Genomic DNA, 24,438 nt, shown 5'->3' with positions numbered 1-24,438 from the left:
ATAAATAAACTTTTGTAAATTGCAAAACACCACCTCCCTGCCCTGAGCTTCCAGAGCAGCTGCTGAAACAGCATATGGCCACAGTGGCCTCAACTCTGTTCAAAACAAAAAAACAGTGATCTGCATTTGTGTCCGTAGTGCATCTGGATTGGCAGTGTCCTTATCAATGTAGCATGCTGGTCCTTACTCCGTTAAATCACCACTCAGTTGATACTTCCGCTTCACTTAAATCCATGCTCTTTTCTTATTGTCACACATTGGAATTGTGTCGGAATTGGCTCAATAAGAAACACACAATTTAAGTTATTACTGGTAAAAACGAAAAAATTTACAGTAATATTGTTTAATAGTGTCCATTGCGAAACGAGCCTAGCAAAACAGGAAGACAATCAGTTAAAAAACAGCGGCATCAAAAGGGAATATCTAATGCTGTCAAAAGGAATAACTAAAGTGCCACTTTAGTGAAAACCACATGATTGTCATAAAATTGGAGTGGAGATGGGTAAAAAAGGCAGCAAATAAAAGGATCAAATACATGGAAATGCAGGGGTTGATATACCATGATATCTGCACATCTACAATGCAATATAATGCAATTTGCTCTGTAATAAATACGACCCATGTGGAAGATGAAGGTTGATGCTATTTTGTATTTAGTTTTGCCTGAGTGTTATTCAATGTGTTATATTATTTGATTTAAAGGGCTACAGGGGACCTCTGAGTAATCTGTCTGCAATGGTGCACTTGTTACAAACTCATGCTGTACAGCAAGACAAAGCTAGAGGACTTTATTTAAAATGTACACATTCTTATTAAAAAGAAACCTGACCAAATATGCTTGACTGAAGTTTGAGGACATATGTGTCCCCAAAATCTATGTTTTGAAACAAGTTATGAACATTTCAGTCAGAGTTCAGCTTCAAGTCAACACGCAGATGCAACATTGCATCTGAGTGAAAGGTGTGAGGCTTTATAAATATCTGCCTGTCAGCCGGGAAGGTTATTTGTTGGTGAATACGCGAAGAGATGAAGCTCAAATGAACCATGTAATTATGAAGACAGGCAGCTGCTGGAGGAAACGAGAACGCGCACTAACAGATGCCATGATGTAACAAGCGAAGCAAGCACAGCCCCGCCATCTGACTTAAACCGCCCTGCGTGCGCGCGCTCCTCCAGCCGCGTCACACAGACGGAACGGCGAGGCGAGGTCGGCTCCCGCGGCTTGTGAGCTGAGAAAAGTAAAACATGTCGTACGCGAAGTTTGTAGCAGCTCTTTTTCGGGCAAACCCGGGCAATGTCAGGAATATAAGATCGTCACCTGGAAGATGTCGGTCGACGGTGGCCTCGACCAAGAGCAAGGGAGAGAAAGTTCAACAGACAGACGGCTGCGCGGCGGTGGACGCTGCGCGGGTCGAGCTCATCAACCAGACCAAAAATGTGGAAAACACGCAGTTGTGTAAAAGCACCATTGACTTCGACAACACAGAGGAAGCCTACAAAAGCAAGGATAACGTGGAACTCCTCCGAAGTCTGCTGGTCTTCAAGCTTTGTACAATTGACGTCCTCGTTGAGAAGAACAAAGAGGTGAGTTGATGTTGTTAAGCGCAGCCTTTTGACTCCAGGAACAAGCTGTTCAACTTGCGATGCGCCAACTGCAATAAAAACGAGTATGTGCAACTTAGATTCAGTCCTATTTTGTAATGGACTAATAGAATGGTATAACTATGAGATATAATAACTTCACATCCTTACTTTGTTTACAGTTGATGGATCTGACCAAGAAGCTGCTTGGTCAGTGGATGTTTGAGAAGCTGATGAAAATGACCTTCTACGGTCAGTTTGTGGCAGGGGAGGATCACAACGCCATCAAGCCGCTGATTCAGAAGAATCAGGCCTTTGGTGTGGGGGCAGTTTTGGATTATAGTGTGGAAGAGGACTTGACACAAGAAGAGGCAGTGAAGAAGGAGATGGAGTAAGTAATATCTGACTGAGCAGGAGTTTAGTAGAGGTCACAATGTAGGAAGAGTCGTGGTTCACAATGTGATAAATGTTTTACTGACGCTTTAAAACATGCACACTTCATCCGTTTCAGCTTAACATGTGCCAAATGTGCACCGGATGAAGAGACATTTCTGAGTTATGTAACTTGCAAAACTCAAAGGCTTTTGTTGGGACAAGTTTATTTGTATAACCTAATATCACATGCTTCAAAGCAAGAGGCGACACGCTCCTGGCCCAGCCCTTGCTCTCAAACAAGACTTTCTTGAAAGAAAAACTGGGAAACAGCAAGAAACTATGAGGCCAGTACCATAAAGAGAAACAGCTGCCCCCGCCCCTCTGCAGAAATGGTTTCAACTGGGGCTGCACACTGGGGAAAGCATTTTTTATTAATTTCATTTATTGCAAAGAATAGATTTATATTTATATTTATATCTTTACAGCTGTATCATGATAATACATCCACCTTAAGGTAATAGTGCAATAACGGTATAACAACTAGACTTAACTTTGTGAACCATTTATGATATTGTTTTCTCAAGGTTATTGGGAACATTAAGCACATAAGTTGCTCTGTAACGGTTAAGTACATATTATACAGTTAGCCCCCAACAGGTCATTTTGCCCTTTGTCCCCTTTTAGCCGATAATAACACAGGTGTGTAGAATATGCTTGATTACACTGGTTAAAAGTCTAGTCAACCCACATTAGTTTAATACTCTGTTAGTGAACTTGGGATTTATTCCCCTCACCTTGGTCTTTATTACATGTCTTCCCCGTCTAAATTATCTCATGACTTCTTTGTTTACAATAAGAACAGATTAAAAAACAATCAAAAAGACTACAATTTATCTTATCACTTTAGTTCTAGCTTCCATTAGGCTTCTGATCAACTAAACACGAGGCATGTAATCTACACTATGTCGACACATGGACAGACCATAATAACAACATGCCTTTGTTGGTCAGCTCAGCGAGTCCCCTCTCTTCTGATTGGTTGAGCAGGGGGATGTACCTCCTATAAATTCTGCCAGCCTTTTAGAGTGTTACACAATAATTGGGGTTGGGAAACCATAGATCATCTCACTCGGCACAAACATACACGTGCTGAACTAAATGAAAACATATTTTTATTTAGGATCAAATGATCTGAATCAAGTTCATGAAAAGAAAAGACGATTAGGCCCACGGAGAAGACATGTTCAGACTTTGTTCCCCTCATGCTTCTCTCATGTCACAGAATGTCTACAAAAGCATCACTTTATCATAACTGCATAAAAAGGTCACAGCAAGACTGGTTAAAATGACATTTGCCTTTTCTCAACACCTTACTGTGGTCACCACCGGCTTAATTAACTGATGTCTAACACTGCAAGTGACGTGAGATGTGATAAAACTGAGATTACATATATCTTCTATAATCTCTTTACGTGTTGAAATAAACCCGTTTAGGTAGATGCATTGTTTGCTGTTCTCTCCTGATGACACATCTCTTCTTCTTTTTCAGTGCATGTGTTTCTGAAGCAGAGAAAGAAAGTCCAGGTTTGTAAATCAATCAAAAATAACTGATTTATTATATGTAAAGTAGTCTTACTGTTTAGTTTCCTAATGTGATGCACAATCAGCCCCTGCATGCTTCATTGACTAAATAACTGATACAGTTGGCAGGTAAGACTGAACTACAGTGGATTCCTTTGATATTCAGTTGCTTCAGCTTGACCTGAATGCCAAACAAGTGTCAGTGTTGGTATGTCTAGACATATGGCCATGTGGTCTGCCCCAGAGAGTACTGGTTACATCTGGTTTGAGTGGCATCTAAAATATCTAATCCAATGTCAAAAGCGAGAGGACATTCTCTTCCTGTTGCGTGGCTAATGTTTACAACTTGAATCATTCACCTGCCAGTGCTTTCTCTGGTCCTATTTTAAAGCATTTCCTGAATACATATTCTTAGAATCACTCTCTGGCAGTCATTTTAATGATGGTCGTCGTTGCTCCCGTATAATTTGTGGTGATATACATTGTTTCCACATAAATATCAAGTTATCTCTAGAAGAATAATGTATCAACTGAATGTTCCCATGTGCTTGTGATGGATTTATTTTGGCATGAATAAATACATGGACAGTACTCAAAACAAAAGCTTGCAGGATTGAAATTATTCTGTTCTTCTCATTCCAGACGCAGATTGTCGTGAGAAGAAGTACAAGGCGCATCGTCAGTTTGGGGACAGGCGTGGAGGGGTTACTAGCGCTCGTACCTACTTCTATGCAGATGAGTCCAAATGTGACAACCAAATGGAGACATTCATAAACTGCATTAGCGCCTCTGGTGAGTCGGTTTTATGAGTAAGCAGTTACAAAATATTGTATTAAAATTGATATTATTACACTCAAGTGTGATAAAGATAGTTTTGAATCACACCAAATAAACATAAAGGTTCTAAATTTCAGGGGGAGCCTCTACAGATGGATTTTCTGCCATCAAAATGACTGCTCTCGGACGCCCACAGTTCCTTGTAAGTTTAATTTTATGATTTCAATATTAACCGCAAGTAATTATTACAGTATTTAAATAAGTGTGACTGGTATTGGTGGGCAATCGGAGCACTTTGAATTCTACTACGAACAAACCATTTGCCGTGTGTTACAGATTAATAGGCAAAAAAAACATTCGCCATTTAGTGATCTCTTTATGGTTTTGAGTCAATGCCAGTTGATAGTATGAATGATCTTAAGTCCACATCATTGTGTTATCACTGAAATTATAATTCAGCATCCAGAATTTGTCATTTCATAAAAAGTGGCAGGAAAATAAGACCTCAGATATATATGAATATGAAAGGTATGGGTCAATTGACACAGATGTCTCTGGCTGACCTCCTTACTATATGACTCAAATCTGACATCAATATAATAATTGTATCATTGATGCATTGTTCTGTGTTTGAACAGCTCCAGTTTTCAGAAGTCCTGGTTAAATGGAGACAGTTCTTTAACTTCCTCGCAGCAAAGCAGGGAAAGTCTGACATGATGGTTCTGGAACAAAAGCTGGAGCTGGAACCACTCAAGGTGCGTCTTAGCCGGTCAACGCCGATTCATCCATAACCGGTGACCTCATTTATAGTTGTTTTTAACATGTTCTTTAGTTGTGACTTTAAGTGCCATGTGCAATAATCGTCTGCAATATGTTTTCAATCTCTGAAATATCTCTTTCTAGAAAACTTTGACTAAGATGGATAGTGGAGCCGTGGATGACAAAGAGAATTGGTTTACTGGAGAGAAGCTGGGTTTGTCGGGGTAAGATCGTCACACAATACTGCAATGATGACAACAAATGCGTCATATTAATAGTGCATCAATACAGTTCGGTTCTTGAATCTCTGTTTAGTGAACAGAGTGGTAACATATTGTAATTTACATTTCCTCACATCTTATTGGCAGAACGATCGATCTGCTGGACTGGAACAGTTTAATAGACGATACAACAAAAATCTCCAATCTGCTCATGGTGCCAAACCTTCAGGTGAGTCATATTAATATTAAGTGGCGTGCCAAGAACTTTGAGAGAAAAAGGGGAAATAAAGTCGCACAATTGGTTCTCAGTTTGAATCAATTTAGTAATTTCAGACCCAACATTTTACAGATATTATTGTTAATGGCCTCATAAACAGCTGATAAGCATAACTGGTTTCATCATTTTACTCCCTCATTAGGACTTCTTTATCATATTGTGGGAACAAATTGATCCACGTCTTCTTCCCACAAGATAATAATTTGTGTTGCAATATCATATCTTCAAGTCTTCATATCTCATGCGGGGAAGTCATATTATCATTTGGGACTCACTGTGCTCCATACATGCAGAGTTGGTATGAATTGAGTTATATTGCATACGTTTATGTAACCAGTGCTATCGTGTGCATTTAAGAAAAGTCACTCATGCTGCTCTCCACCCAACGTTTCACACATTGATTCAATTTGCCGGTTTATCCATGAAGATGGCTTTGAAAGCGAATGCCCAACAGTTTGATGTTTTGTGTGTTGGCTGCGCAGACCGGCCAGCTGGAGCCTTTGTTGAACACGTTTACAGCCGAGGAGGAAAGGCAGATGAAGAGAATGCTGCAAAGAGTGGACATTCTGGCCAAGGTAAAGCCAACCAAAGGAAATACACGTGCGTCTAGGAAACAGTTCTTTGAGGCGGTATAGAAATCTAAATCCAATGTATTGCAATTGCAAACTTGGTTCAACGGAATCAAATAATATTGTATTGTTTTTATGAACCCTTGTTTATCTTGCACATGAACACAGTGTCCCTTGTAAAACCTGTAAATATAACTTATCTGTGCTCACTAGCATGCCATGGCGAAAGGGGTAAGGCTCATGGTGGACGCCGAGCAGACGTACTTTCAACCGGCGATTAGTCGACTGACCCTGGAAATGCAGAGGAAATTCAACACAGAAAAGCCAATTATTTTCAACACTTACCAGTGTTACCTCAAGGTGAGGCCTCAGTTCTCTCATTACAGCTAATCATCACCACTTCTACTATTGAATATTCATTTAGTCAAATTAAATCTTGTTTATGTACACATGAACTCGAGCACCCTGACCTCGAAGGATTGTTTGATTTTATTGTGCTCATAATATTAGGACGCCTATGACAATGTAACTATGGATGTTGAGCTGTCACGACGGGAGGGCTGGTACTTTGGTGTCAAACTGGTTCGTGGAGCCTACATGTACCAAGAGAGAGACAGGGCCAAAGAGATTGGCTACGAAGACCCGATAAACCCCGACTACGAGGCCACTAACAGGATGTATCACAAGTATGTTTATTTAATTATTATTATTAAGGCCGCTCGTGACTTGGCTAGAAAATGTCTAAATCCTAACCATCTGCTTTGATGTTTGTCCAGGTGTTTGGAGTACTTGCTGGAGGAGATTAATCACAGCAGGAAAGCAAATATCATGGTTGCAACTCACAACGAGGACACAGTGAAATTCACCCTTGAAAAGTATGTTTGACAAATGTAAAGGCCATATGGCATGTACAGAGCTACGGGCAGATTTAATTTGAACCTCTTGTTCATAAAGGATTAATCGCAATGGTTTAAACTAATCCCTAGGATGTTGCACTAAATGAAACGTAATCTTTGTCAACTTTCGAAAGCAATTATAGCTTTTAGAGAATGAGATGACCAAATCAATGGTGGAATAGCACAATCTTATTCTGTGACAGCCCTTTGACATGGATTCCCTTTTTTTCTTCTGTCTTCCCAGGATGAATGAGATGGGCCTTTCCCCCACAGAGAATAAAGTTTACTTTGGACAGCTGCTGGGCATGTGTGACCAGATCAGCTTCCCGCTAGGTATGTTGCACTCAGCTTGGATACTGAAAGTAAACATAAAGTTATGCAATCAGAGACTTGTGTCACAGTCACATGCTCGTAGAGATTTGGCTGAAACGCACTCTCTACACACATGATCTTTTTAAAGTCAACAAGGTCCCTGACCTACAAATGGTCTATCCAGTCTACAGATATTTTGGGAACAAACAACTCAGAGTTCTCAATGTTCTTAACTGTCTGATAACCAAGTGTTATATCAGTTTGGTACAGAGCAGAAACACAGTTACTTTTTCTCTTTGCTCGGAAAAGAGATACGGAAAACTAATAACTGAGGTGCTACTGAGTCGATGTAAAGGGCGCTGAACTTTCATTTGTAAAATTGTTTTACAGCTCAAATAATTGTGCAATGATCTGGTGATCACTTTTTCAAGTGTAAAGAATAAAGCTGTTAGCAGCCCTAATCAATCTTCCACTGGTGAGACGTGTGGCTGGTTTGACCTTGTCCTATCACTTGATATGTAATATCAAAACCACATTTGTACATATCAGCTTTTATCTTAATACAATATCATAAATTCACACAACAAAAAAAGATCATATTTTAATCCACTGCACCATGATTTAAATTCAACATTGACGTAACATAACTTTGTGAGGTGCCGTGAGCTCAAAGAATTCGTCATGAACATGTCACGGAATGCACACACACAGTGGACGTTGATTTAAAACACGCCTCCTTGCCCTATGTTGAAAACAGGTCAAGCGGGTTTCCCCGTCTACAAGTACGTTCCATATGGCCCGGTCAACGAGGTCATCCCATATCTGTCTCGCCGCGCTCAAGAGAACCGTGGCTTCATGAAGGGATCCCAGAGGGAGCGCAGCCTGCTGTGGACGGAGCTGCGGCGCCGGGTTCTGGCTGGGCAGATGTTCTACAAGCCCGTCTACTGAGCGAAGGACCACAACGTACTACCCGAGTCAGCATTCCTTTACCTCCTTACTGTACGGGAAGATTAACGTCCTTCCTTGGCTTGTTCGACTGGGAAGATTCATGTGTTTGCCTTAAAACCTGAGTTAGTTTAGTTTGACTAAATTAATGGAATTGTAATCCTCAGAATCAACATAACAAACGTTGCACTTTTTCAAGAAATGATTGCAAATGTTTATGCATCTAAACAGTCATCTTTGATTGATGGAGATATTCAGTATGGCATTGTTCTGTAGAGGCTAAGAGATTATAATGTGAATTTATGGTTACCAAAGCTGATGTGCTTGTATATAACTATAGATACAGGTATTTTGTTTGTTTATTTGAAAGGAGACCCGTGTATGTTTTGTTTAGTGTTTACCTCACATGAAGCCGTCACTCTAAAGTGCCTTATGATTGTTTTATTAAGATAAACTGGAAGCAATCAGCGACTGTACACCTAAATTTGTTTTGAAACTTTTCACTCCTCCGAAGGGATCGTTCCCTATTTTAGCTTATTTATTGATGATGCTATGTGTCAAGTAATAATCAATTAATGAGGCAATCCTTCTGCGGCGTAGTGATTTTGATAACAAACGAGGCGATCCTCTCTTTGATCTCTCATGACGCGTTCACGTCGATGTTCTTGAGACAAAGAACAGATCGAATCAAACACACGGTTTTGGGTGTCTAGCTGAAAACGGTCCAGGTTCAAGTGTTGTGGACGCGAGGAAACGAGCCAGCTGCCTCCAACGTGGAAGTGACCTTCATTTGACCTCCGACACAGCAAACTCAGCTGAGGCTGCACCAAAGTACTCTGGGAATAGCTGTTGTATGAACTGTGATGGAGGACACTCTGACGGGCACTTCAATTGAGTTTAATGGAAGTTATGGATAACATCTTTTAGATTGAAGTGAATACTGTAAAACGCCTCATAGCTTTTTATAAGTCTGAACATTACAAACTAATTTAACAGTGTTGGTGTGGAAGAAATACTTTGAGTGGTTTAACCTATTTGTTCAAGCATGGACAATTTGATTTTCTAAAACAAAAGGCTTACATTTGTTAGGATCTGGAGTTTGTGTCTAGTTTTGTGTCTTGTTTTGAAGTCCTTGTGTCATCTGTCTCCCTGTGATTGTCTGCCCTGGCCCTGATTGTTTCCTTCTGTGTGATTGCTGGCCCCGCCCTCATTGTGTCCACCTGTGTCTCGTTCCCCGTTATCCAATCCTCTCACCTTGCCTGTGTATGTAAACCCTGTTTGTCTCATTCCCAGTGTGGCTTCGTACTGTTTAGTCTGCGTTTTTGTCGTTCCTGTCTGGTCTGGTCTGTGATTTTTGTAATTAAATAGTTTGTGCAGTAATGTCGGCGTTTGGGTCCTCTCTTGCTGCGACAACCGTGACCACACATGACAACATTTAAATCTTGAGTATTTGATTTTTATTTGAATGCATGTCCTGATGTTCTTTTCTTTTTTTGTTACCTCATCACTGCTCTGGAAGTATATTTTGTACAGTTGTAAAATATATGTAATCATTTAAGACAATCAAATAGAGATAACCATAAAAGAAACAAGAATTGTGTTTACTCTTGTTGCAGATGTTTGAAGTGGACATGCATGTCTCAAGTTGTTGGGGAAGGATCTTTGAAACATGACGGACTGATTGTATTTTAACATTTAACGACATTTATATTGTTGCCTATCCAGAGAGAAGATACACAAACTCCAGCTTGTGTCATTGTATGCCTTCCTCACGATAGCACCCCAGAATCGATAGAGCAACCCTGTTCTTATCTCGTATTGACACCAGTCTAGTCCTCCTCGCTGACGTCAGCTGATCCAGTGACATCAACGACAGCCACACAGAAGCTAGCGGGCTCCCTTTGGAAGATAGATGTGACCTACTAATGCAGCCAGTCTACAGCAGCTGGGTCAGGTATCTGGAGACTGCCCTCGACAGCTAGATGTTATTTTAATTGTTATGACATCTTGAATGTGCTCCCAGATGCACAGCACATTATACATTTAATACATTCAAACCCCACATTCTTATTTTTCCAGGCTCTGAACACACAATAGCCGCATAATTCTTAAATAATAGTGTATAAAAACACATCTTTTCACAAGTATGCATACACCCAGGCATCTTACAAAGTGAAAGAACAATGTAACAAAAAAATAAAAGTCTCAATGGGTAGACCAGTGTTCTTATGACTTGACCAACAAAAAAAAACAAGAGTACACCCTCCAATATTGTCACCATGGCACATAAACATGATACAGTTAAGTAGCACCTTTTGGGGGGTAAACTGTAGCTTTGTTACACTTAAAGATAAGGTGCAGCTGCTCTGCACTGGCTCCCTGTAAAATCAAGAATCACTTTTAAGGAGCTTGTAGTACCATATTGCCCCACTAGAGAGCTGCGCTCACTAAATGCGGGACTACTTGTAGTTCCTAGAGTCTTAAAAAGTAGAATGGGAGCCAGAGCCTTTAGTTATCAAGCTCCTCTTTTATGGAACCAGCTTCCACCTTCAGGCCAGGAGTCACCTGATTTAAGACTTTCCTCTTCAATAGAGCTTATAGTTTGGGCTGAATCAGGTTTTCCTGGTCCTTGATATGCTGCTATAGGCTGATATGCTGCTGGGGGACATCTTAGGATACACTGAGCACCTCTCTCCTCTTCTCTCTCTACTTATGGATGCATTTTCATCTCTCTATTGCACATTAATAACTGCTTTCTCCCCGGAGTCCTTTTGACTGCACGTCTCATTGGGTCATCGGACCCTATGAGACGTCATAGATCCTATCTGCCTGATGGATCATCGAGGTCTGGATCGTGGAATATGCCTACTACCAACTATTCATACATTACATGTCATTTCGATGACGCTTTTATCCAAAGCGACTTACAATCCTGGTACATTCACCGTAGACGCAGCTACAAGGAGCACTTCAGAGTTTAAGTGTCTTGCTCAAGGACACATCGACTAGGGCGGGGATTGAACCTCCAACCCCCTGGTTGAAAGACAGACCTGCTACCCAATGACCCATAGTCGCCCACTCTGTCATATTCATTGAATGTGTTTTAACTCTAATCTGTCCCTCTGTACACATGACATCTATTACACCTGTCCATCCTGGAGAGGGATCCTCCTCTGTTGCTCTCCTGAAGGTTTCTTCCCTTTTTTCCCGTGAAGGGTTGTTTGGGAGTTTTTCCTGATCCGATGTGAGGTTCTGGGACAGCGATTTGTGAAAATGGGCTATACAAATAAATTGAATTGAAACTGAATTGAAAGATGCAATTTTCATACTTAAGAGAAATGCTTTTCTTTATATTCAAACACATGTTACTACAACAGTGGACTCAATTAAATGGATGTTACAGTACCGACTCTAAATACATCAACTTGCCTCATTACTGTATACTTTCAGAAGATACAGACCTACTTGTTTTTTTAAGGTGATTTGTCACCCTACACTTTGTTAGAACAGATATATATCTTCAACAGCGGACTGTTTTACAAACCACTTCAGCTCCTGTGGGCGGAGAATGCACATCTGACTTCTTTGACTCCTCACAGCCAATGAGAGAGGGCTTCAGGGAGCGTGCACAGCATGTTGAACAATAGAGGGGGTTTCTTTCACCGTTGTGGATACTCCTCACTCCAACACTGCTGATGCTGTCATCTGCAGGTAAATATAGCTCTTTACTCATATTTATCCCAGACATACATATCATTTTTGCTATTTACCACGACTTTATGTTTTGATAATCAAGAGAAGTTTCACATTATTTCAGGATAATGGGTCAAAAGAATTGTTATAAGGTAAAACATGTTAAACATAAACTTTAATCAAGTTAAATGTGTTTCCTCATGTACTATATCTACTCTCACAGGCTTACATAGATGTAGCATGATATGTATGGTTGTTATTCTCATCAAATGTGACAAATGTCTTTCCAATTCTGCTGTGTGGAGGGAATCTAAGTAGGCAACTATAAACATGTTTAAAGTGTAAACATGAGGGCTTATTTGACAGAAAGAACAAAGGAGCAGTTGATTTCTTATCGGTATTAGGTTTTATCTATGTCCTTTCCCCCTGTAGTTTATCATAAAGATATTCAACTTTTATACAGAAATTAATACCAGGTTAAATTTGCTTTAAATGGGTCCGATACAGGCTTTATGTCAAGCAATAATAATTACTCTGTAATATGTGGGGAGGTAAATATTTGGCCTGTGTGTAAGAATTACCACAGGTCATTTAACATGTTTATGAGATGCTCCGAACACACAGTGAAACTGCACTGTGGTTGATCTTTGGCGTAGATTATGTCTGCTTTAAAGACCTTATACACAGCCATCCAAAGCAAAGAAAAGCTCAGTGAAGCTCAACCAGGGTGTCAGATATTATTTAGAAATAAGTCTTGGTTGAATATTGAATGTATTCCAGGACTTAGCCAAGTTTTACGGACATCACAGTTCCTAATAGGACGTTGCACGGCGGTCATCTCAGCGGCCGCACATTGGCCTGCAGGATGCACATTAATCGCAGCAAGCCATATTATTTGTTCGTCGTTTGCTTGAAAAATTCTCCTTGAGGCACAACAAACACGGCCGAGAGGGTTTTCTCGCTTTAGGAGACGCAGCCTCAAGTGGCCATTCGCCGAACTGCAGTTTTTAGGAACTCAGCGTTAGCTTTAAACTGGCTCAACTAAATAAACTGAGTACTTTTGTTGCGTTTTTGTTTTGTTACAATTTCCTTGTGGTTTTAAGCTGAAGCTATTTAGGCACCTTTGTTGCCTAAACCCATGAACTATATATTCTAAACCTGACAGTAGTTATATAGCATTTCTTTTGTCCCTTAATCACGTGTTTGAAACCGTTTCAAACTGCGAGCGTTCGGTCTGGAAGAATATACGTCATCCGAAACACAATTGAGAGAACAATTTAAATGTAATATTGTAGGAGGCAGGGCAGGAACACTCAGTAAAATTCAGCAAGTTGAGCATCACAACTGAACATCCTGTGATTTCTTTCTCACCACACGTCTCTCTTACTGCATTTCCAGGTTAACCTTTGGGTATTTAGGATGTCTGGCATCAAAGGAAAGAAGTGTGCGTTTGTGACACGAAGGCGGATTCTCTGGGTTTTATTGACCAACATCATACTGGTGCTGTACTGCTTGACGAACACAAGCCAACGAAAGAATAGGTAAACAAACAGAAGGATAGCAAAGCATTATTCTATTGAGTTTAGTCAGTTGATCTGTTTGCTTATCCTTATATTTTATTCATAGGGGCTCCCAACCAGGCACGTGTCCTCTCAGTGTGGCGAAGTTATTGAAGACAAACGTGAGCATGCCTTCTCAAAGCACAAAGTCAGAAGAGTGCTCCCCCAAAGTCAACATCATGTTCATGAAGACCCATAAAACCGCGAGTAGCACCATACTCAACATCCTCTTCAGATTTGGAGAAAAGCACCACCTGAAATTCGCCTTCCCTAATGGGCGCAATGACTTCTTCTACCCATCACCGTTCCTGTGCTCCCAGGTGAAGGACTACAGGCCTGGATACTGTTTCAACATTCTTTGTAACCACATGCGCTTTGACCACCACGAAGTCGCCACGCTCCTGCCTCCGGATGCTGTGTACATCACCATCTTACGAGACCCGGTGGCTCTCTTTGAGTCGTCCTTCGATTATTATCACAGTGTAGTTCCTCTCACCTGGAGGATCGATGGAGAAAACAAACTGGCAAAGTTTCTAAACAATCCTCAGAGTTTCTACAGCAGCAGCGCATTCAACTCATTCTACCTGAAAAATCTGCTCTTTTTTGACTTTGGTTTGGACAACAACCTCGAGGCGGATGATCCTCGTGTAATGAGTGACATTCAGAACTTATCCAAACATTTTCATCTCGTGCTTTTCGCAGAATATTTTGACGAGTCTCTTGTCCTGCTTAAAGACACGCTGTGTTGGACCACGGAGGACATCCTGTATTTTAAAATCAACGCTCGCAGGAGCTCATCTGTATCTCATCTGACCCCCGAGTTGAGAGCCAAAGCTTTACAGTGGAACGGGGCTGACTGGAGACTCTACCAGCACTTCAATGCTAGCTTCTGGGCCAGAGTAGAGGTGTACGGGGGAGACAGAATGGAACAGGAGGTTAAGGAGCTGAGGAGAAGGAATTCTGAGATGCAGGACATCTGTATCGAGGATGGAGGGGCAGTCGAGGCCCGAAAGATTCAAGACAGACGTTTCCAGCCCTGGCAGCCACTTGGAGAGTCTTCCATCCTGGGGTACAACATGAAGACAAATATTGATCCGAAATTCAGGACAATCTGTGAGAAAATGCTCACACCTGAAATACAATACTTGTCAGACCTGGGCGTAAGCCTGTGGCTTACTAGACTATGGGGTTGGTTAAAAGATGCTGTTTTTACTGTTTGACTTAGATTTAAACATTTAATTAGCAATGTATCCTGAAACACGTGTTTTGCAAATTGTTCAGTGTTTCTTCTGATTAATGCATCCATAATGTTAATTGCTGTGTAAACTTAAAGTTAAATTCTTCTAGCTTCATGGAATGTTACATTTATGATTTTTTTACCACTCCCAAATGGGCCTAACGTTGGGTAAAACTTACATTGTACTTCTCAACATTGCATCTGTGCCAGACTTGAGTGTGAACACTATTTGCATTGTAAATGTTTCAGCATTATTGTGCAAAGCATATTTGCTTAATTGTCCACTGCGAGCACAAATGTTTCTGACACCCGATGCTATTTTTGTTGTGAGTCATCAGTGGTTGTTATAGGGATGTTGACGGCACACGTTTGTGGTGGGACAGATAATGCTGAGGTGCTCCCTTGAGGCCTGAGGCTTCAATGCAGGTGTATGCAATTAATTTGAACCGTAGGGACCTCGTCATAGCCGTGTAGATGTCGACACCATTGACAGTAATGATGGTTTGACATGGCTCGAAAAGCTAATCATTTTCTTAGTGTTGATTTTTTCTTACATTTTGGTATTAGCATCAATTGCAAGATTTTTTTTGGTGTGTGAAAAGGTGGCAGCTATTTGGAGAATACAGTATTTTCTGCTGATTTGACCAAACCCAATTCATACATCCTTATAACTGATGGCACTGGATGAGTAAAAGCTTCTTATTAATTTGTGTTACAAGGTATTAATTTAGAATTCATCTAGAACTACAATGTTCTCCAGCATGTAGAGGCCTTGTGTACTGTACTTAGTGCATGAGAATCATTTACTTTGAGGAAGACTTGTCTGTCAACAATATAAAATACTAGTATGCTTTTGTTGATATACTGCTCTTTGTAAACTTGTGTGGGAACATTTGTGTAAACATACAGGTCATTTTGTATAATTAAATGTATGTATCACACGTGGATGAAAATGGTCCTAATTTCATTCAGGTATTAATGCCAAACTACAGAAATGAATAATAGTTAAAGACCAAACACCTTTCTTTGAAATACAGACTTGTCTTACATCCATGCCATTGCATTCCTTTTGAGCCTTTCTCTTAAGGCTTAGTACAATACACAAGGCTGTTGTAGAAAAGTGTATCCTCCTTGAAAAGACAGAATAAAAACAAAAAAATCACTGATGTATGAAAAGGACATCATGCATCCCTCCACTGCATATTCAAAAAAGCTGTAAACGACACATTTTACAAGACATAACTATTATGCCAAGCCCCTTGAATGTTTTTTTTACCAAGTTACTCAATACATTTGTATTTTAAACCAGTGACACTTTATGACAATGTGATATGGGTTTATGTAAATACCAGTACGTTAAATATTTGCTAAATGAAACTGAAATACATCTGCTTTGACTCATGCATACCATATCAAGTACAATAAATCAAAACACTGCAATATCGGTATGACATTAACTACTTTAATTTAAAATGTACAATCTGTGAGGAGAACGAAGGCTGGATACACAACAGCAGGAAGGGGAGGACGAGCTGACAGGAACCATTGCTCCTTCTTCACGGTGGTCTGGACAGCCGATCAGCTCCCACGGGTCTCACTGGGCTTGAAGCACATTGTCCATGTCGACTGGCGTCAGATGCAGGTAACGGTACCGGGTCCAGGAAGAATGGATGATGGAAGTGTGACAACAGTTGCACTTCAGCCTTAGGTAACTCCGCGACATCCTATTCCTCGTTTTTTTTCTCGTAATTGTGTTGGATGTGTTTCCATAGTTTCTATAATACAAAAAAAGGATTAGATAAGGTTAGATATTTCATATGAAAAGATAGGTTGTCTTCACAAACAGACACGAATGTTCGACTAGGCAAGCTATCTTAGCTGAGCTCACGTTAGGGCCGCTTCGCCCTCTGCTCACAAGGTCAGCATTAAACCCCCAAAAGGACACACTTACCCCGCGGTTAATTTCCTCAAAAAGCGCGTCGCCACCTTGGTCAAAGACTCGTTCAAATAAGACCGCTCCAACCATAATGGTTATGGCGAAAGTGGACGTTCTCCTGAAGAGCAGATTGTAGACAGTCTTAACCAGCGCCATGTCGGTGGATTGACGTACTGCGCAGGACCGGAAGCTGAAGTGACACAATTGCATGTACGCTTCCGGTTTTTAAGTTATTTGGTAGTAGGATATCTTTATCTTGTTCACATGTAGCTATATACTACGCGTGGTCTTTCAAAGCGAACATCACAGAGGAGGACAGCCCCGTTTCCCCAATGGTTTGTTCTCGCTGCTGTTTGATTTCAACATCCATGAGTATTTAAATCAAACGTCCATTCATGTAATATTAAGCATGTCACGCTAAGCTAACGTTACCTATTAAGACGTAACAACGCTAGGGACGCATATTTAGGGTTGTTAACGCCTGCTACCTCGGGCTATCCCGGGAAAGTGTATGATCGAGTACAAAACTGCTCGTTTGCGTACTGAGTATGTTTCTAAACCGTTTAGTTTCTTCCTTTCTCCAGAGTAGAAATCGTAGTCATATCGAGGCACATTCAAAATACATGTACCTTCACTACTAACACAGTAGATGGCAGCAATCAGTTTATGTTGATATGAGGTCGTTTTATATAATTGTAAATTACATATCTAAATAACTTTGGTTTGTAGTCTGTTGGCCAGACACAACAAAGTAGACTAATACAAATGACGCATTTGTTGACTCTTTCTAATTCATAGATACAACTTTGAAACCATCATCAAGAACATAATTGATAATTGTACAGATACAGTATGTTTTTTTTCCTTTAAGGAAAGACTGTTTTATTTGATTAATTAATCAGCTCGTGCATACTGATACATCACAAACCACAGTACAGCTATTCACTCACCATGTGTTCACAGTGTTTATGTTAACATATGTTGTGTCTGTTCCCTGTCTTTCAGCCATTTAAAAGGTGACCTCTTGCTGGTTTGAGCCCATAAGCTGCACCATGGGGAGGCGATACTACTGTGACTACTGTGACCGGTCCTTTCAGGACAACATGCATAACAGGAAAAAACATCTGAACGGTGTGCAGCATCACAGAGCTAAAAAGGCCTGGTATGACTACTTTAGAGGTGAGACCTCCTGAGATGTGCTCACAATTCAATCAAATTCAATGCTATAATTGTATGACATGTTTTAGTTCAAATATTTGTTTTTTATTTCCAAATTTAAAGTTGTGTATGTCTTAATAGTATTTTATATATTTTTAAATGTATTTATGATATTTTAATTGGAAAATGATCAGGCTTACATTACATCATGGCTGCTCACTTTGTAATGAAAGATTATATAAATATCCAAGGATAACATTATTATTTTTCATTTTAGACTCTTCAGCCATCCTGTGTGATGAGCAAACAAAGAAACCCTGCAGGAAGTTTCTTCAAAGAGGTAACGGAACAGTTTGAATATACCTTTACTGAATAACCAGAAATCTATATTACATACCCTTTTTTAATAATCACTTTCCCTGGCTTTTCTTTTCTTTTAACAATTATTTTAGGAATTTGTGATTTTGGCCCTAATTGCAGGTTTTCTCACATGTCCGAAGAGGATCTGTTTCACTTAAAAAAACAGGCGGAAGGTAAGCTGTACCCGGAGGCAACATCACACACATTTAATGCATATAACATTTGCCAATATAAATATTATTATCAAAATGAGGTGAACATTCAACACTGCACTCCCATATCAACACATTCTAGAATAATAGCTCAGATGTAATGCAGAAGAGGGCAAACATACCAAGTACCTAGAGTTAGCACTCCAGCATTTCTTTAAAAAATATGTAATTTTAGTTTTGTTCAGATGTGTGAATTGTGATATGTTGACAGGAGTGATATTTAATTTTTTTCAGATGAAAGACAGCAAAGAGAGGACTATGTAGACCGAAGGCTGCCTAGGCGAAGTATCGAAGAATGGCTCTCCAGAAGGGAAAAGAAGCAAACTGCCCTCGGTAGCCAAGGGTGGGCTCTTTAACTTTTGTTTCATAGCTTATTCATACATGCTTAGCATTGATTTATAATTCAACTGTTCCACTATTTATCTCTGCAGAGATCTAAAAGATAAGGAAGACAGCGAAGAGGGCCAAGAAGAAAGTGACATACCTCAACAGCTCCTCTCCATCCCTAACCTTCCACCCTCTCTGCGACCTCCTCCTCTTGGCGGATGGAAAGTCAGAGTGAACACAGAATGGGGTTGAGAGATATTCACGCTGGGTATAGAAGTGGGTATAGACCACATGAATTGTACAGATTACACATGTTATTAAGAGATGGTGTCACATTTGTAATAGGCAGTTTGAAAATAAGGTTTAAAATAAAATAAAAAAACACTTTGAATGCCGTACAGTTTAGGCCATGTTTCGTGGAACTATGTTAAACTATTCATTTTGAACATTTCACACAAAAAATTTATTCATAAGGAGTACAAACTGTTATTTACATAAAACGCAGCAAGTTGAATCTTCGAATAGTGATTTCCATACACGAGGGCCTTTGACTCCTTCACAGATTTACATTTCAGGTCATGTGGTCCTGAATGGACGTTTTCTGAACAGATGGAAATAAAATCTTGTTTAATTTGAGTCCTTTGCTGCATCATCAGGGTAACCATAGGTCTGATTAAATTATATTTCTAACCCAGCCAGCTGAAAACACAATTTGACTTAATAGTAAATATGTGAGACTATTGATCTGTATTAAGTTTCCAGGACATTTTTTATTAGTTATAAAGATTGTTTTTGTTTGTTCTTTTTGTATCAACATTCATAATGTATCATTGTTATGAGCCCTTTTATTTCCACAATAAATGTATTCCTCATAACATGGGATTATGCTGATAAGTACCTAAAACTCATTAAATTGTTATGAGTTTTTAATTTTGTCTAACTCTTCTTCTGTCTTAGCCGAAACACTTTCAAGGTCTTTTTGAGCACTCGTGGTGCTATGGATTACCTCGTTTTGTTTACGTCATACAAGGGCACATAGATAGATAGATAGATAGATATGTACTTTATTAATCCCCAAGGGGAAATTTGTCATAACAGTAGCAGCACCAATAAACTAAACACACAAGAATAAAAAATAAAATATAAAAAACAGGGATGAAAGATAAAGATGTATACAGTATATAAAATAAAATATATATGTATCTATACAACATATATGCATACACAATACAATACTAATGACAAATTAAATTAAATATAAAAATATTAAATATAGACAGTGTGCAAAATGCAAAGTGTGTGTATGTGTGTCGTGTAAATGAAAATGAAGTGTGTATGTGTGTAGTGTAAGTAAATGAAATGTGTGAAGTGCAGATCAACATAGTGTGGATATGAAGTTATTATTGTAGTTATTGCACGAGGATCTGGCAAGAGGTGATCTGTTATAGAGCCTCATAGCCGTCGGCAGGAATGTTCTCCTGTATCTGTCCTTGTGGCAGCGGTGAGGAGACGTCTGGAGAAAGTACTCCTCTGTCCCTGTAGGAGGTGGTGGAGAGGGTGGTCCGGGTGGTCCAATATGGACAGCAGTTTCTTCAACGTCCTCCTCTCCACCACCTGTTCCAGGTGCTCCAGCTGGCAGCCGATGATGGAGCCAGCCTTCCTAACCAGTTTGTTAAGACGGCTGGTGTCACCGGCTCCGATGCTGCTCCCCCAGCAGACAATGGCAAAGTGCAGCACACTGGCGACAACCGACTGGTAGAATAACTCCAGCATCTTGCCGCACACGTTGAAGGATCGAAGCTTTCTCAGGAAAAAGAGTCGACTCATCCTCTTGTACACAGCGTTGATGTTGGCCTTCCAGTTCAGTCGGCTGTCGATGGAGACGCCCAGGTACTTGTACTCCTCCACCATGTCCACGTCCACTCCCAGGACACTCAGAGGTGGAGGAGCTGTCGCCTTCCTCCTGAAGTCCACCACCATCTCTCTGGTCTTGGCCACGTTCAGCCGCAGGTGATTCTCATCGGCCCACTTTACAAATTCACTCACCACTGCCCTGTACTCCTCCTCCCGTCCATCCCTAATACACCCGACCACTGCAGTCATCAGAGTACTTCTGCAGATGGCATGACTCCGTGTTGTACTGGAAGTCACTGGTGTACAGGGTGAAGAGGAAGGGAGACAGAACAGTTCCCTGTGGGGCTCCAACATCACTGACCACCGTTCCAGACAGCACACGCCCCATTCTGACAAACTGTGGTCTGCCTGTGAGGCAGTCAGTGATCCAGGAGATGGTGGACGCGTCGACACCGACCACCCGCAGCTTCTCACTCAGCAGCAGTGGCTGGATGGTGTTAAATGCACTGGAGAAGTCAAAGAAAGTGACTCTCACAGAGACACCGGTTCCGTCCAGGTGCGACTGAGCTCGTTGCAGCATCCAATTGGTTTCAGACTGATTTAAAGAAAACCTGATTGAAAACTATGAAAACTACATTTAAAATATGTTTTTTCAAATAATTAACATGTTACCAGCCGCATGGTAAACAAACCTCACTCTCGAGCCAGAAAGAGACAACGACCATAAACACGGCAACGCACAACTTTGGTCTGCCCATGAACAGCTAAACAAATGCAACATTTAATTTAAGTAATTTCCAAGTTTAAAAACAACTTAGAGTTCAGATCAGGTGGAGGTCTGCTCTGTGAGAGTCTAAAGGGTCAAATTGCACTCTTTGATTGTATTGTTGGTTTGAGCCGGCAACAAATCCGAGTGACTGGTTCAAAATATGCTTCACTTATAACAACTCAGTGAAACATCAGGCATGGAAATGAGCAGCCTGGACCATAATTGAGTAACATTAAACAATAAAACATATCAAACACATTAAACCTAGAAAGCTTCACTTCACTTCCAGTTGTGTGTTACTGTGTAGCAACACGTTACCCGTCGTATCAGTTGAGTAAACAATACATTTGACACATGTTGTTATTCTTGGCACTATCAGTGAAACTAAATGAAGTAGTTCACTTTTTCTTTCTCAAAAATAATGCTTGACAAATAAATCATCCCCAGTAGCATAAGTGATTAAGAGCTCCACATTAGAAGATATTCACGTATTTTTTTGTCTTACAGTAATTGAACACACTAAATATTTATTTCCCTTTCACACACTACATATTCACAACCCCCTGTAAAATGCTAGAATAGGCTCTACATGGAAATAGCTTTTATTAACGACTGGCTTTGTTTTTGTAAAAATAACTGTTGCTGCTCTATAAACACTATTTAAATATATTAAAACAAATTATAATGTTGTTCTACATCTATTTGTGATACAATTCTGTAAGCTATTATTTAGTCATGTATAGGAGCAAAGTATTCGAGTAGCTCCTAGTTGTACTAAAGATAACTCTCCCTGTCTCGTTGGCTGCAATCTGCAACACACCACGAGATGCCGCTAAGTCTTACACACTGGGCCTTTAAGGAAGGAATGAATACAACTAAAGTCCATTGCTTGTAACTTTATTCACTTCTATTTTAATCCATTACATGATGTGCATCATATAGTTCTTTATTTTCTGTAATGCAATTAAAAACAAAATGTCATGCATTCTGGATTCATTACAAATCAACTGAAATATTGCAAGCCTTTTATTCTTTTAATATAAAAAAAAAAATTTAATTGCATTACAGAAAATAAAGAACTTTATCACAATATTCTAATTTTCTGAGACAGTCCTGTATACTACATGTGTGACGCTGCACTGTCAGGGCCATCACACCTTCAGATCACTTTCCATTACATTTGCACACAAATGTGAAGTTTAAAGAGAAAATAAAACAGCAAGCTTTTTTTTGCCATATTTTTTATTGGATTACATGCATCTAGACACCACTTACATCAGTGTAAAATAGATGCATTAACCTCTAAATCTGCTTAATAGCTACATAAATTAAACTGTGCTTGCTATTCTCAATATGGACATTACAAATATGAGAAATGTCACACAGCAGGATGATACAAATGGTGACGAGAAGGTTAGAGGGACTTTTATGGAGAGAAGTATAATATATACAGTATATATATATATGCATTGGTACTCGGATTACTTTTATTTCAATTATTTATTATTATATTATTACATTACATGTCATTTATCTGACACTTTTATCCAAAGCGACTTACAATCCAGTTACATACACTGTAGACGCAGCTACAGGGAACAACTCAGGGTTAAGTGTCTTGCTCAAGGACACATCGACTAGGGCGGGGATTGAACCTCCAACCCCCTGATTGAAAGACGGACCTGCTAACCACTGACCCATAGTCGCCCTGATTTATTATAAAACACAATTAGCATCAGATTCATTTTTTTGTCCAAACTGAGGATTTTGTAAATTGATTTCCCTGGTTTCTAAAAATCTTTCTTATGTTACATTCAAGTGGAGGCATGAGAGTGCAGTTTTTACTCCTAATGACAAATGCATAGCATAGAAGACATTCACAGTCCAAATCAAATTAATAACAACAATTAAGACAATCTGTCAACAGAGTGTACATCAATCTGCTCATTAAAGCACTGTAACATACAGAATAGGACACAGTCTTTTCTTATTTCTCTTAAGACGGGATTTTACACAATAAATAGATTTTACATTCAACAAACCCATAACTTGGTATGTTCACATAAAGAGGTAATGTGACAGCTACTATGTATGAGATAAAATATCTGTTTTATTGCCGGAATGATACTAGCTGTTTCATACATTTCCTCTTGTGATAGAACTTTGATAAACTTTAAGATAAAAAGTGCAAAAAAATATATAGAATTTGGTCAAACTTGTCAAATTTGACAATTTATATGTAAAGAAATCAGAAAACGTAATGTAAGTGCATGGCATTACGACACACAATAACTTAGTATCTGAATGTCCAGTCAACCTGGGAATCACATCAGAAACCAGATTTATTTTTTACAATTTTTGTATCGTTTGTATAGAAAACATTATGCTTACATTCATAATAAAAACACATAGATTTAATGTATCACTTTTCCAAGTAAGAAAATATAATCATGTTACACTTTAAACTATGTTGTTTGGTGGTCCATGTAAAAGCCATAAAACAACATTTTTCATGATATGTTAAATTATTGTTCACAGCATACTTCAAATTTTTTAGATTTTTGATATTGTTTGCACGTCCACAAAAATCGACATTTCAAGGAAAATGTCAAATTTAGCTTATTTTGGAATAATTACTATACAAATTGCATAATTATTTGAACACATACACTAGCATTACAAATTTGATCTCACACACATATAACACACATATTTCTATTTTTATGTACATGAAAGTGTGTTTTGTGTTAGATTAATATCCTTAATTTTCATTTTCTTTTAATATTAGTCAGTTTTGTCAAAGCTCTAAACTTGTCATGGTTGACTTTAATCACAGCTGGTAACTCAGGTCGTATAGCAGATCTTTGTCTTGTGTCTGTATGATTATTCATTGTGACTCATTTTGGAGCCTCGATGCACAGATTTGAAGTATGTAACTATTTGTGCATGTATCGCTGGCAGACTGTGAGTATGAAACACATGTTTGATGTGTGATCCTTATTTGTCTTTGAAGTCTGGGCTTTTTGAATTAATACGCATG

At 39.5% G+C, this 24,438-nt stretch overlaps 4 protein-coding genes across 4 annotated transcripts; 3 read left to right on the top strand and 1 right to left on the bottom strand.

Annotated features, from left to right (window-relative positions):
• Positions 1 to 1,181: 1,181 nt before the first annotated feature.
• On the top strand, positions 1,182 to 9,897 carry prodha (proline dehydrogenase (oxidase) 1a). The gene is made up of 14 exons (XM_056433097.1): positions 1,182 to 1,584; positions 1,764 to 1,972; positions 3,506 to 3,540; positions 4,180 to 4,329; positions 4,452 to 4,516; positions 4,953 to 5,069; positions 5,218 to 5,297; positions 5,442 to 5,523; positions 6,054 to 6,146; positions 6,354 to 6,500; positions 6,651 to 6,826; positions 6,917 to 7,015; positions 7,281 to 7,369; positions 8,106 to 9,897. Exons 1-14 carry the CDS (start codon positions 1,246 to 1,248, stop codon positions 8,294 to 8,296), a joined length of 1,872 nt encoding a protein of 623 aa, XP_056289072.1. The 5' UTR covers positions 1,182 to 1,245; the 3' UTR covers positions 8,297 to 9,897.
• Positions 9,898 to 13,405: 3,508 nt separating this feature from the next.
• gal3st1b (galactose-3-O-sulfotransferase 1b) lies at positions 13,406 to 14,826 on the top strand. The gene is made up of 2 exons (XM_056433294.1): positions 13,406 to 13,527; positions 13,613 to 14,826. The coding sequence occupies exons 1-2, from the start codon at positions 13,406 to 13,408 to the stop codon at positions 14,763 to 14,765; spliced, it is 1,275 nt and encodes a 424-aa protein (XP_056289269.1). The 3' UTR covers positions 14,766 to 14,826.
• A 1,396-nt stretch (positions 14,827 to 16,222) lies between these two features.
• LOC130205776 (cytochrome b-c1 complex subunit 9) lies at positions 16,223 to 16,891 on the bottom strand. Its single transcript, XM_056433296.1, has 2 exons — positions 16,734 to 16,891; positions 16,223 to 16,557 (listed from the first exon to the last, which is right to left on the bottom strand). Exons 1-2 carry the CDS (start codon positions 16,872 to 16,874, stop codon positions 16,507 to 16,509), a joined length of 192 nt encoding a protein of 63 aa, XP_056289271.1. The 5' UTR covers positions 16,875 to 16,891; the 3' UTR covers positions 16,223 to 16,506.
• Positions 16,892 to 16,948: 57 nt separating this feature from the next.
• On the top strand, positions 16,949 to 19,411 carry zmat5 (zinc finger, matrin-type 5). The gene is made up of 6 exons (XM_056433295.1): positions 16,949 to 17,053; positions 17,724 to 17,897; positions 18,154 to 18,216; positions 18,329 to 18,409; positions 18,683 to 18,791; positions 18,880 to 19,411. Exons 2-6 carry the CDS (start codon positions 17,771 to 17,773, stop codon positions 19,025 to 19,027), a joined length of 528 nt encoding a protein of 175 aa, XP_056289270.1. The 5' UTR covers positions 16,949 to 17,053; positions 17,724 to 17,770; the 3' UTR covers positions 19,028 to 19,411.
• The last annotated feature ends 5,027 nt before the right edge of the window (positions 19,412 to 24,438 follow it).

This window comes from Pseudoliparis swirei, chromosome 15 (assembly GCF_029220125.1).
Source record: "Pseudoliparis swirei isolate HS2019 ecotype Mariana Trench chromosome 15, NWPU_hadal_v1, whole genome shotgun sequence".
NCBI lineage: Eukaryota > Metazoa > Chordata > Actinopteri > Perciformes > Liparidae > Pseudoliparis > Pseudoliparis swirei.
Note: the sequence above shows the minus strand (reverse complement) of the source record. Positions and strands in the feature narration are given on the sequence as shown.